The sequence below is a fragment of the Lontra canadensis genome, unplaced genomic scaffold (genome assembly GCF_010015895.1).
Source record: "Lontra canadensis isolate GAN:19392208 unplaced genomic scaffold, GSC_riverotter_1.0 scaffold6, whole genome shotgun sequence".
NCBI lineage: Eukaryota > Metazoa > Chordata > Mammalia > Carnivora > Mustelidae > Lontra > Lontra canadensis.
This window is the reverse complement of record NW_022631000.1, coordinates 6,663,046-6,677,565: the sequence shown is the minus strand read 5'-3', so window position 1 is coordinate 6,677,565 and position 14,520 is coordinate 6,663,046. Positions and strand designations below refer to the sequence as shown.

Genomic DNA, 14,520 nt, shown 5'->3' with positions numbered 1-14,520 from the left:
AAGGAAAAAGTACTAAGCCACGGAAGAGATTAATACAAATACCTCATCGTCATTTAAAAACACTTAAAGAGAATGAGCTGGATTGGAATTTTTCATTTTGTAGATGGTGCATACCAGGCTTATTATGTGTGCTTAGCATCAAAAGAGCAGGAAAACATGTTCTGTTGTTGTTCCCTTGAGGATCTGTATAGACAATATGTACCTCAGTTTTACATGAATCCCTTCTTAGTGATAAGAAATCAGTATTATTGATTTAAATATAAGAAACTGTGGTAGAAAACTTCTTAATGGAAAGTAAAGCTGTAATTAAGAGCTATTCTATTTTCTTAATCATAGCAAGTGAATTGAATATGATTGCTCTTTTATTAGTTTCAGAACCAACTTTCCTCTAGTACCTTAAAATCTTTTTAAGGCTTGCCAAGATACTGCACTTTTTGTTTGTTTGTTTTACCTTGAATAAATGGAAAGGTGCACTATTCCTGAAGACGACAGTCTCCTATAAATAACAATTGACATGATGCATAGGGACGGTGGAGAGGGTCCTTCTTTTCAATGTGTCCACTAGGATTGCTGCGGCATCCTTCTCTTGTTGTGTTGTGCAGAATGCTTGTGCATTTGATTTGGACTTGCTGATATGACTTAATATTTGAAACTCAGACTTAATTTGTAAATCAATGAGATTATGCAAGAAGAAGTGTTCAAATCTCCTGCAAAGCAGTTTAACCATCCTAATGTAGGTTTTCTGGTGAATCTCTACAACCTACTTGTTGAAAGATTGATGAAAAAACAGTTGAGGGTTGCAAGTCTATTATTTTAAACCAGTCTCAACAGAAAAGCAATAATGTGTGGAAAGTGTATAAAAGATATATGAATATTATTTTTCTCCTTTTTATTATAATATTATAATTTCTAAATTCACACAGAATGGCAGTCCCTTCTCATCTTTTGTGGAAAGCAATATTTGGTGGATGGCTATAATCTGGATAGAGGGAATGCCACTAATTCCACTAATCTTTAATTTTCTCTGATTAAAAACTATGATGAGAACTGATATAACACTAGCCCTAGTGGTCTGACAAACCTGTTACTTATAATTTACAAAAAGAACTCATTTATGATCATAAAAAATTAGGTAGCCGTAGAAATGTGAGCCATTAGGGCTGCCTGGGTGGCTCAGTTGGTTGAGTGTCTGACTTGATTTCAGCTCAGGTCATGATCTTGGGGTCCTGAGATCGAGCGCACACATTGGATTCTGTGCTGAGCGTGTGGCCTGCGTGAGACTCTGTCCCTCTCCCTCTGTTCCTTCCCCTGCTCACACACTCTCTTTCTCCCTCTCTCCATCTCAAACAAAAGAAAATTGGATGCTATTTAAATATACAATGTAAAATATACTCCTTATACTGTCTCTTTTTGGTCTCACAGCGGCATAATCTAGCATATATTCTCCATTTCTCCATGAACATATCAATCTGTTGATAGAAAACATGTGGGGCTAGAATGAGATTTCATTTTCATATTAAGTGAGGGCCTCTTTGCATATTCCACAACATTCAGGCATTTCTTAGTTTCTGTTAAGATTTTTCTGTCATCTCATGTAGAATTCAATAGGTTATTTGAAGGCCACTAAGAATATTCAGCATATTTGTGAAAGATGCTTATCACTAATATTTAAAGTGAGTCAAATGAATTTTTAATTTTAAAATGAAAATTTTCCCTGGTTAAAGCGTAATTTATGTACAGCAAAATGCAGCTTTGTGAGTTCTAATGAGTGGCCACCTAATCACCGCCACAATCAAGATACAGGACAGTTCCATCACTCCAAAAAGTCCCCTTGTGCCTTTTGTCAGTTCCCTTCATCCCAAACCCGTGGAAATTACCCATCTGATTTATGTCCATACAGTTTTGCCTCTTCTAGAAGGTCATGTAAATGGAATCATGTGGTACCTAGTCCTTTGAGTCTGGCTGCCTTCTACTTAGTGTAATGCATTTGAGATTCATCCGTGTTATCAAGTGTATGAGTAGTTTCTTCCTTGTCTTGCTCCAGACTAAGTATTCCATTGTAAGACATACTGTAGCTTGGTTATCCACCTCCACTGAGGGACATTCGGGTTGTTTCTAGTTTTTGGTGATTACGAATGATACCACTTTAAATATCATGAAGTCTTTCATGTACAACATATACTGGAAAAGTAGATTCTCAAGAAGGTATGTGTTTCCTCAGTATCTTTTTGATTTCTAAAGCAGATCCCCTAAAAATTTTAAAGGTAGACATTGGTTCTGAATAAGTTAACTTAAAAATACAACTTAAAATTTGTTTCTCCAATTTATATTTAAGTCCATGAAATGCTTATAATTAAAGCTTACAGGAAAGGTTTGTTAAACGTGATAGTATGCCACACCAACTCTTCTTGATGTCCTGAAAGAAACCTCAAAATCAGTATGTATTATAAAACTCACTCTGATATACTGGGGAAGTTACTATTTTGTGGCATACATGCCATCATTTCAAATAGAGCTTTATTTAGTGTCACCACTTACCAAAGCTATGATTTCTGGGAGTTAAGTATTTTCCCTGTTAGGCTTGTGATAATTAATACAAGAAATATGGACTGATGTATACAGCAGGTTCTGAAGAGTCAGTTTTAAGAAAAGTTATTTTTTAAAACCTTGCCTTCAGATATGATTAAATAAACATTCTTCCATGTAGAAAACAATATATAAAATAATATATAAATAATATATCAAAATCCTTTTCTAGATTATGAAAGAATCATAAAAATGATCATTCTTTTCCCCTTAACGGCTTGGTCATCTGTTTCTCCGATAAGCACTCATTTTTGTCTAAAAGCTGTGAGTGCTCCCCTGGTTACATACCATGCCAGGCCTTTGTTGACCCTTAAGCATTTTGCAGTTCAGGACAGAAATAGGTGACAGGTGTAGGTGAATATATACAAAACACAATGTCAGTAAAAGAACATGTACCAAATACTTATAATTGAACAAATTAAAGTTGAAAGAAAACTGTTTTGTCAGGCAATGTCACAGGGGGTTCATAGACAGTGAAAATGAATATTTCTACTTTGCCTTTTTTCTGGAAAAGTTGATGGACTAAGTGAGTTATCAAGAATTGTTCAATTGAAGGAAAGGAAGTACGTGGCAATGGTGGTATTTGAGTTATAAGTTACATAAATAAAGCCAGTGGGATCCTCAGGTCACCCCTCTGATTATGTGCCTTATACCAAGAATATAAAATGCTGTGGAGGAGTGTGTCTGTGAGTTCGTTTTGAAATGTACAATCACTAAGAACAGCGTTGGAAAATATATTCTTGGTTTGTTTCAAGTGTGCACTTGCAGAAAATGGATGTGTTTCTCACTGAAGGCTCCGATAACTAACATACAGTGGGTTTAACAAGAGGTGCAGGTTGGGGAGAGAATGGCTGTGCATCTTTGAGAGGGTGTGTCCTTGTACATTACCAGCGTATTAACTTCCGAATGACAGCCACAGTGCAAAGCACTCCGCTCTGGGTATGATGATGATATAAAGGGAATGAAGTAATGGGTGTAAATGATAAGTTGGTTTACTTGGCAGCTTTAACTTGGAACCAGCCAAATATGATTTGCTCTGTTTTGTTCCTCTGATATCCTAAACATTTCCCAGAAGCCATATCAATGACTGAAAATTTTCTTGTGTCCCATAAGTTTGGTATTTTCTCCACTGCCAAAAGTAAACATACACGATAGCCAATGAAATTTGTGAAACTAATTCTTTTACCACTTACTTAGTGGCAAGTAAAATTGAACCTGCTTTTTGAATTAGTTTGTGAAGGGGAAAAAAAAAATCCCACATATAACTACAAGTAGTGTAATTATTTACATGAATCAAGATTTCTCTTTTGGTATCTTATATACAAATTCTTTATCTTATTTGTACCTTCTCTTTTTTATAAAATTTCACGTTTTAGAGAAGTGTAATTAGAGACTTTATTTTTTTTTTAGATTCACAGCAAAATTAAAGCAAAATTCACAGCAAAATTAAAGCAAAGGTACAGCAGTTTCCCTTATACTGACTACCCCACACATGCCTCGCCTTTCCATCATCAACATTCCACAATAGTGCTACCTTCGTTAAAACAGCTGAACCCGTATTGACACATAATCACCCAAAGTTCATACTGTACATTCCTGTTTTGTTTTTTTTATGATAGAAACTGCTTTTATTTTTACCTTCAGAACTAGATAAGATTAGGGACACCTGTGTGGCTCTGTGAGTTAAGCATCTGCCTTCGGCTCAGGTCATGATCCCAGAGTCCTGGGATCGAGTCCAGCATTGGGCTCCTCCTTGCCCAACGAGGAGCCTGCTTCTCCCTCTGCCTGCCATTCCCTCTGCCTGTGCATGTGCTCTCTAGCTCTCTCTTTCTCTGACAAATAAATAAAAATCTTTAAAAAAAAAACTGGATGAGGTTAATTTGATATAAAAACATATGCTGAATAAAATATACTGGAAGGAGGGGCACCTGTGTGGCATCGCTAGTTAAACATCCCATTAAGCGTCTGACTCTTGGTTTTCATCTGGGGTCGTGATCTCAGGATTGCGAGCTCGAGCCTGGCATCGTGCTCTCTGCTGAGCACAGAGTCTGCTAAAATTTCTCCCCTCCCTCGGGGCGCCTGGGTGGCTCAGTAGGTTAAAGCCTCTGCCTTCGGCTTAGGTCATGATCCCAGGGTCCTGGGATCGAGCCCCGAGTCGGGGGCTCTGCCCCACAGAGAGCCTGCTTCCTCCCCCTCTCTCTCTGCCTGCCTCTCTGCCTACTTGTGATTTCTCTGTGTCAAATAAATAAAATCTTTAAAAAAAAAAATTCTCTCTCCCTCTCCTTCTGCCCCTCCCCCATGTGTTCTCTCCCTCTGTAAAATAAATAAGATAAATCTTTCAAACAATTTAAAAAATGCACTAGAATGATATTCTTATAAACTGGCTTATTGAAGTAGAATATTATACTGATACAAGAAGTTTGCCTTAAAAACACAAAGATGAAAAATAAAATTTGACTTTCAAACTTATTAAAATGGTGATAAATAGAATATTTAATCACTTTTTTGGATTTGGATACAAATGCCAGTTGAAGACATTTTCCACTTCTGGATATAATCCACTAAAATCCATTTAAGCTAATAATCTATGATTAGTAAATTTTAGCAGTAAGCCTTTATTATTCCATAAAATCTTAGGTGGGCTTTACTTTTCATTTTCTTCAGAAACATTCCATCTGTTGATTTGCAGCAAAGCAAAAGAGTAGGGGCAGGAGTTACCCAGATGAAATTCTTTATCACTGAAGAGACTCAGGCATGACAGATGTGATTTTAAAAACCGTCCATTCTTGTCTCAATGTGTAGTGCTACTTTGGGAACTCTTAAATCTTTGGAAGTAACACAACAGGCAGATGGTAGATTTCTGACGTCGATTTTGTTGAACATTTGGTTAATACGTCTTTTTCTTTTATACAAGATATGCTTGAATTGCAAAGGAAAAAAGAATTTATTATGAATGAAAGTATATTAGGATATAGAAAGGATGTATATTGTTTCATTTGTCAGTAGGACCCATTCTGATCCTTGAGTTAGGTAAATCGATGTCCATGTTTATTAGACTTCATAGAAAGGTCCTGTTTGAAATTCCTACCCCAATACCTCTCAGGTCCCCATTTGGCAGTCCACGTACTCCCCACCTTCATTTAGAATATACATACCTCTTCTAAGGTTACACCAGACAGGAGGTGTAACCCTCAGGTCATTAATCAAGTCATTAGCTTGGGCTCTGGGCAGTGACGGCAGGCTTTTTGTCACTGTGTCACTGTGCTTTCACCTGACTGTAAACTGTTGTTTGAACTTGGAGATTTTTCAAACAAACAAGAATTCAAAAATCAGTACTGAAAAAGTCTTCAAAGACAGGCAAAAATATGCTTTTGAAAAGTCTTAGGAGAGATTTCTCTTTAATCTATGAACTTTCTTAGGATTCAAATACATAGTAGAAACTTGAAAACTTATACATTTTTCACAATGTCTTCTTGTAATGGGCACAAAGAAAAGCCCTTAAAAATTTTCTCATTCTAACTAGTGAGAAAAAATCAAAATGAAAAAGTTATTTCAGGCTCGATGGCACATATACCAAAGGACTTTTGCTCCCTCTACAGAAGGTGCTTCAAAATTGCAGTCACAGACATTTAAAAAAAAAAAAAATACCTTTAATGAAACCGAGGTTTCACCATGATTAACAAAAGCTTTGGGTTTATATATACCAACAGTGTCTTGCAAACTGGTTGGGTGTCAGAAAGTTAGGGTAGGTTCATGTGTTACTACTTTATATTTTTCACTTGCATAAGCAAGGATTAGATTAAACTCCGTTAGCAACAACTGTGAAAATCAGCCAGGTTTTGCTTCCTTGTTTGGCTTTGTTTTATTTTTTTTTTATTTACTCTCATGGATGAGTAAAATACTTGAAAATTTCTTTCGGTATTAGGCGATTGTTGTACTCATCTTCATTCTTTTTTATTTAGCCAGAGAACTGAAGCCATAAAAATAATGTACTATACCTCAAAGACTTAATAAGTTCGCTTATTATCTACTTCTAATTGTTCCAATCATTTTTAGTTCTTAGTAGTTCTTGGGGAAAAAAATTAACAATTTGAATTGTACTTGAACTTTGTAGGAGAAGGAATTCATTTAATTGAACTGGATTTTTTTTTCAGCTTATAGGTAATATTCACAAGAGACAGAAAGTTTGACCTTTCTATAAAGACTTCATTAATACATAAAACTACCATGTGTATATATTTATTATCTTAATTTACCCATTTAAGTTAAATTGGAACAAAATGTTAATATTTTAATAGCTTTGGTATAGATAATTTTATACATTCTCTTTTAACTTCAAGACCTTTTTATTTAATTTGACAGGATACTAGTTTTTCTTACTGTGCCATTTAAAATTATAAGTATGAAAATTCTTTTAGTTCATCAATGGAATCTTAACAAAAGATTGAAAAATCCTTTTCATCTATATTTAGTCGAAGAACAGTCCTTCTGATGTTAGCCTGTAATTGAAAAATGAATACAAGTGACAAAATGGCTCTATTGATTTGATTATATCACATCTGACTTACCTGTTCTGAATTGTTATGCTTAAAGCAGACTGGATTTTCTTCCCTCTCTGGTAGGTGTACTGGCCCGTTAGCAAATTCCCTTTCAGAGAAAACCAGAGACCCAGTAGAGGAAGATGACGATGAATACAAGATTCCTTCATCCCATCCTGTTTCCCTGAATTCACAACCATCTCATTGCCATAACGTAAAACCTCCTCCTAGGTAAGCATATGGGCAGCATTTTATCACCTCATGCCTGCATAAGCATTATCATATGTGGTTTTTGTTTTTAAGCAGCTGAATCACATGTATTTAATTAAAATCCTTGATTTCTTGGTCCAAGCCCCTTCTTCCTATATAGGATTTTCTGCATTATTTTCAGAGAGTACTAAAAGATACAGATTTCTCATTAATCAGAAAGTCATTTAGCTAAATTAATTGACTAGTAAATCTAATGGAACATTTTGTTGCCCTTCTCTCACCCTGCACCCCCCCAAAACAAGTCATAGCCTAATAAGGCTTTGCTGTGTATTACCTATTGTGGCTTTCAATACACTATTTTCGGTGCATTTTATCAGTTCTAAGCCCATATCTCATGAAGAAAATCAGTGCTCGGACACTAAAGTATTACCGAACCTTCCTTAGAATTTTTTTCATGATATAAAGACTAGTATATATTCATTTCCCTTCTTGATATGCTACCTACTTCTACTCGTCAGATCTTAAAGTAAAAAGGAGGAAAAAAAAAGTATTTTCCTTAGCTATTTTTTTTTTAATCAGAAACTATTTTTTCCTTAGATTGAATAAGATCGTGAGGGATCGTATCTTTTTTTTTTTTCTTCTTGTCAGTTGTTTGTTCTCCTCATAACGGAGACATCCTTGGTCTTTGAAGTGGCAGCTCCACTGAGGTATATAACAGTTATTAAAAATGGGTGGCATATATTGAAATATTAGTATGTGCTTAAGTAGAAGGGTGATTCTTCCCTTACATAATTGATTTAGTAATCTGTAATCTCAGGTATTTTTCTTTTCTCTCATCTGACGTACGTGAGGTACTCAGTAAGTCAAATCCCGGTTTTAAAACTTTCTTTGTGAGTTCGCTGCCTTTGTGAGACGGAATCCCTGGAGCGATGCTCGGCACACAGCCTAGGGGTCGACCGTGGCTGGTGGCCCAGCCTTCCTGCCTTCCAGCAGCTCTTGATTGAGGATAGAACTGCCCAGCACTTCAGCCATCTTGGCCATCTCTACTTTGTGTGCTATTTCCTTTTCAAGGTCAAGTCAATCAGTGGAAAGCATTTTATGAGTGAAGTATTTCCTTCTTTACAGATGAAAGATCCAAAAAATGTTTTAGTGCCTTTCTTTGAGTATCACATGGAGGTGAAAATGCAATACTTGGAAAAGAGGAACAACTCTTCATTTTCACCAGAGAGCTGTCTGCATGAGTGATCCTGGTTAGAATTATCAACACTCTGCAGTATTCTTCACCAGAATTACTAACATTCTGCATCTAGGGCTTCATATTTCAAAACAAGAAAACCAAAGCATTTCTTGCTAATCAGTGGTGTCTAAGACATTTGTTGATAAAACGGTATCATTGAGAAGATAAATAACTGAGAGGCAATTTGTTATATCAGAAGAACCAAATGTCTACTACTCTTATTAGAGAGGGAAGTTATTCCTTCACATCAAATACAAATTGTCACAATTTTTAGTCCTTTTGGCCCTGATAAATGGATAGTAATTTTTAAAGACTGAAATAAGATGAGCTTTTTTGGTTTCCTTGGGATTTCATTTTTTTTTCCATTGCTGAAAAAGTGAGAGGTATAATTTAAATGCTTTAAATTTTAATTGTCAGATCATATTGGATGAGATTTTTGGTGGCAGGCTTCCCAAATCCTGAAAATAAATTTGAATTATGACCACCATTACTATCTTCCTATTGTTACAGAGAAGTAATAAATGTTGATAATCCCTAAACTTAATTGGAGTGGATTTTTTATCTAATTTGTTCTCGAAAGCCGAGGGATGAAGTAACTTCTTATGTCCTCCACAGAGCACTCGTTAAGCTTAAACGTTTCCTTTCCCAGTGTTTTCCCCCTTTGGAACATCAGAAGAAATAAATTGTCAATATGTGGAGTAGATGAATAATTCAATTCAGTTTCAGTAAAAATCCATCATTATTATGAAAATTCAATACATGATAACTATTTTAAAATGAACCATTTCTGGCCCCTGAAACAGACGTGGCCACCAGAGAGAATGGAAATGAATTTCAGATGAAGCTTTCTTGCAGTAACTATTTAAATGTCCACTATCTCCTCGATTATGTATGTACTTTTACTATGCCCCAAGAATTCAGAGTAAACCAGAGTAAAGGAAAATATAAACTCTGCTTTCTATAGCTTTTTGTGAACAGAATAACTTGGTGGACAGAGAGTTGATTGTTACACAGCTATATTCTCAAGACAAAATGTGCTTTGTACTTTCTCTTCCTGCTATCTTCTAGTACCCCAGTTTTGTCCATTATGCATATGGTAGGATTCCAGTAATGAATACAAACAATAAAAATACTTTCTTAATAAGTATTATTCTTTGCAGACAAACAGATTAAAATGTTTGTTGTGTACCCAAGGCCTTTGCCAAAGTCATTTCTCTACAGCTATCTGAAGTGCTGGGAGTTTCGGTCATAGCAGTAGTGAAATTCTAACATAGACTCTAGGTCTTCAAATATGCCTATCAGAATTTTAATGAAATTTCAGAACATTTAATAATTCTTCGATGGGCTCTAGTTTATTATAAGGAAAGCTTAAATTACAGAAATACTATGTTACATACCATCAACAAATAAGTCATTGGGACTATTACATATTTATTTTTGCCTTACTACATGTTTTTCTGCAAAAACTTGACAAGGTATCATTGAACTTGTCCAAATATATGTTAATTTTCACAGGTTTGTTTAGCTTATCAGTAATTTTTGTGGCCTTTGTAATTCTTGATTTCACTTTAAAAAAAGATTGTTTTCCATAAGATATTTACTTCTTCTTTGTAAAAATAATTAAATAAGAATAAGAATACTTTGAGGTATTCTTATTCTTTTTCCAAAAAAGGAAATTATATTTTTTTTCAAGCTGTAGCATATGAGCAGGATTCCTAGTTCCTATCACCCCTCCAAATTACTTTTAAAAAGAAAATAGTTTCCCTTATGATTTTTGTCCTTTGATCTCCGCCTTAGGTCTTGTGATAATGGTCACTGTATATTGAATGGAACCCATGGTACATCTTCAGAGATGAAGAAATCAAACATCCCTGAATTAGGCATATATTTAAAGGGTATGTATAAAACATATTCTCTTTGTGCTCTACATCTTAATGGTCAGAATTTAAAGGCAAAATTCCATGCCATTGTTGTACTGAAAATACATTAAGATTTTGTGTTATCCTCTAGGAGATGTTTTTGATTCAGCCTCTGATCCAGTGCCATTACCACCTGCCAGGCCTCCAACTCGGGACAATCCAAAGCATGGTTCTTCACTCAACAGGACGCCCTCTGATTATGATCTTCTCATCCCTCCATTAGGTTGAAACCTTTAAAACAATTTTCAAACAAGCCACCCTGCCTCTTCTTTCAGTTAATATCTGAATTATCAGATTTCAGTGTAACACAGACTTACAAGGGTATGAATTTGTCTGAATTAGAATGGCTTCTCTAGGTAGTGGTGGCTCTCGGGTTCATTCCATTTACATGATTGAAGCAGTGGTGTACAGGGCTGGCCATCAATCTGCATTTTATCAAGTCCTCTCTTCACGTACTAAATGTAGTCTAAAAAACCTGTGAGAGCATCCTTTCTTCCCTTGAGCCCTTGTGTTCTAGTAGACCTGAAGTGTTCATCTGAGATTTAAGTACAATTCCTAATGAATGTGTACTTACTCTTTCTTTCAGCATAACATGGTCCCTTTCCACTTACTTAGCTAATTACATTATGGTAAATTAAATATTCTATTGTAAAGAACTGAGAAATACATTCTGTCTTATAATCAATTACACATTCAGAGAATCTCCGTCTTCTTTGGTTTGAATTTTGATAAAAAGTGTGTGTGTGTGCATGTGTGTGTGCATGTGGGAAGGTACACGTGTATGTAAAAGCTGGCTGGTGCTGGTATCTGTGTTTATTAAATCTAGGTAGGAAGCTTCTCACCCTGTTTCTAGAGGAAGACAGAATCTCCGCACACCTTTAGGCTTCACAGTAACAAGTCACCATAACATAATGTCTAATGAAGGTCCATCGATAAGCTTCCCTGAATCGATTGCTAGACACCCAGAACTGTCAAATGACCCTCATGATGTTTTCCCGACACCATCACCTCGTGTTTCTAGTTGCGTAATTGCAGTGTCTTTGGTTCCTGCACTTTCCGTACTCAGTGCTTCGTTCCCACCTACGTCAATTACAGGCAACTGCTAACTTCTTTACCTATGGGGTGTTTCTGTTTTGTTTTTTCCTCCCTCCCACTTCTTCCTGCGTGCCGGTTTTTGACCTATTACCCAAGTCTAAATGACCTAGATCAGCATTGTCCAGTGGAACTTTATGTGGTGATGTAAAGAATCTATACATTCACCTGCGCGACTGTGGATGGAACTGACTTTTAATTTGAATGAAGCAGCTATATACGGACGGTGACTACCGTATCAGACCATGCAGATCAGTACTCCAGCCTGTCTTTCTAACTCAGCCTTCCTCTCGCTCTTCACGCACATCTCATGCTTTATTTATACTCTTTATGCTATTCCCTCTGTCTGGAAGACACCGTCCTTGCATTTAATGAGTAAATGTTTCTGAGCCTCTGATAGCCAGACCTCTCCATCCTTGTAACACCTGGCTGAGTACCGCTTTCTACTTTTCCTGTCCCCCTGACAATGCAGAGCTCTCTCTGTGAGACCTGAGGCATTCTCACCTGTGAATCATACCTCTTTGTGAGTTTTTCTTCAATCTTCTTGTGGAATCTAAGCTCCTTGCATCAGGGCCTTGTGATTTTGATCTTCACATTACCCATGTGCCTAGCATGGTACCTGACATTTAGGGGCTGAAAAAAAAGATTTGGATGAATAAGATAATGAGTGTAGCAGATAGCTGAAGGTTGGAAGGATAGCAAAGCTCTCTTCCCCCTTCCCCACACCTTCAAATATTTTAAGTTAGGAAAAGACTTATGATCATTAGAGAAAATATTTTGAATATGTTTTATAAGGCAAGTTGGATGAATGATAAAAACTATTTTTCTATAAAATATACCTTTGGCTTAAGTCAATAAATTTAAATACATGAATTTTTATTATTGGAATATGTAGGTGTTTGCTTATACCCTGTTTTATTCACAGAGTATTTGAGATTACTTACAAAAATACATACATTGCAGTTTTATTGTTTTAAAGAATTGAGATGGGGAAAATATGAGTAGAATAGTAAGATGTGGCAAGGGAAAATAAGTAGACATAAAAGCATGCTACAATATTCTGTAGTTACTAAAGCTGGGAAATATGCAAATATAAGTAGTTTGGGGACCACAGAAGAGAGTTCTATATTTAACTGTTCCTCTTTAGAGATATCTGATAAATAGAAAAATACATTCCTCTACTATAGGTACATTTTCTGTATTTTGACAATGAAATATATGGAACATTAGTTTAAATGAATTAAAATCCTGAAGAATAAAGTTTAAAAGATAATCTGTTCTGTGACATTAAATTTCTTGTGCACAGTGTGATTTTCTAGTAAGAGGCTGTGAACTCGTATTGTTACATAAGTTCTGTTTTGATGGTATGACCTATAATAATTTTTAGTTCAAACTTCGTGTCTTAACATGATAAAGGTTACAAGTAGATAATAAGCTCTTTCATAACCTGCAGTGGTGCTTTTTACCAGAAAGGCCTGGGAGTTTGAAAAGCTCGCACATGTACATGTGTGTTTGTGTGCCTATGTTTCTCTTCAGACACTCCCAGAAAATAAGCAGCTTTCGTTCTCAAAGTTGGTAAACTGCGAGATAAACCCTGCAGGTGAAGTTCTTTATGAGCAGCAAGAGAAAATCAATCATTACTTTGGCCTGATGCTGTGTTTTCATTAATGAAGTTCTGCTGTTGATATTCACCTTTCTTCAAATGCAGGTGAAGATGCTTTTGATGCCCTCCCCCCATCCCTCCCACCTCCCCCACCTCCCGCAAGACACAGCCTCATCGAACACTCAAAACCTCCCGGCTCCAACAGCCGACCATCCTCAGGACAGGACCTTTTCCTTCTTCCTTCAGGTAAGAGGGGAAAAGCCAAAGAAAACTTTTCACCTAAAGCAAGAATATTTCTAGGATCATACTGTCAAATAAACATCAGTAATGTACCAGTTTCTAACTCTCTAGCAGGAAAATCTGGGTAGAGAAAACCAGCAGTTGTCTAGCTTTGCTTGTCAATTGGTTGATTTAATGCAAAGGATTACAAAAATGTCAGAAGCAGTAGGAGTCATAGATGCTGTAGAGCTCGTCCAATCCAGATAACATCCTTGTGCCACAGAAGGCATCCCTGAGACCCGAAAGGGCTCCATGGTTGGGCGAGTAGTGATGAGGACAGAATTCAGACTCTCCCAATCCTGAGTGTCGTATTTTTTTCCTAGTAAGTTTTAATTTTACTAGCTATGGCTTCGGGTCATAATTGTATTCAAAAAGATAACATTTTGGTAAATTGCATTATTACAACATCAGTAGATAAGTTTTTCTGAAATATCTGCATTTTATTGTTACCATTGTTATTAATATCTTAACTCAAATTATTGTTTTTCATGGAAAAATTAAAACATAACTCTTTTTTTTAGCCTTTAAAGTGAGGAATAGAAATAAAAACAAAGAGACTTATCATAAGCCATCCACTCCACTAGTCAGAACTGTCAGAAAAAAATAGTTACATTGAATCTACTGGTATTAACTATTCCGATCTGTCATGTTGGTGAGACTGTAATCGGTGCTCAGAAACCTTTGTCTCAATTTGGTTTGGATAAACATAGGGTAAAAATTTTGTTTTTAAGAATTACTTTACATTTTTATATTAAATAAATCTGAAAATAAGTGCTCAGTTTGACCTTGGGCTGCCTTTGTATCTCAGTGAAAACTTGGGAAACTTAGCCATTATCATTCTCCTTTGGTATTCATGTTCCTAGATTTTTTTTCCATTCAGTTTAATAACTTAGAAGATTTGAGGTGATTTATGGATGAGACACACAAATTATACACCTATAACTTGGAATAGGTAGCTTCAGCTTCTAAAAGAGATTAATTTTTTAAGATATAATTTTGAATTTAGTTTTTCTTCAGTAAATATTGATTGAATTGTCCTCTGTGTCACACGCACCA

General features: G+C 35.9%; 1 protein-coding gene across 7 annotated transcripts in view; it reads left to right on the top strand.

The window, feature by feature from the left end:
* The window catches only part of CBLB (Cbl proto-oncogene B), a 215,759-nt gene that overhangs the window by 172,679 nt on the left and 28,560 nt on the right, over positions 1–14,520 (top strand). For 4 of the 7 annotated variants that reach the window (XM_032852097.1, XM_032852098.1, XM_032852102.1 and 1 more), the window contains 4 exons: positions 7,209–7,355; positions 10,369–10,466; positions 10,582–10,713; positions 13,291–13,431. In XM_032852097.1, the coding sequence (XP_032707988.1) occupies positions 7,209–7,355; positions 10,369–10,466; positions 10,582–10,713; positions 13,291–13,431 (518 nt within the window). The remainder of the gene's footprint in view (positions 1–7,208; positions 7,356–10,368; positions 10,467–10,581; positions 10,714–13,290; positions 13,432–14,520) is intronic. The other 3 variants (XM_032852100.1, XM_032852099.1, XM_032852101.1) reach the window with 3 other exon arrangements.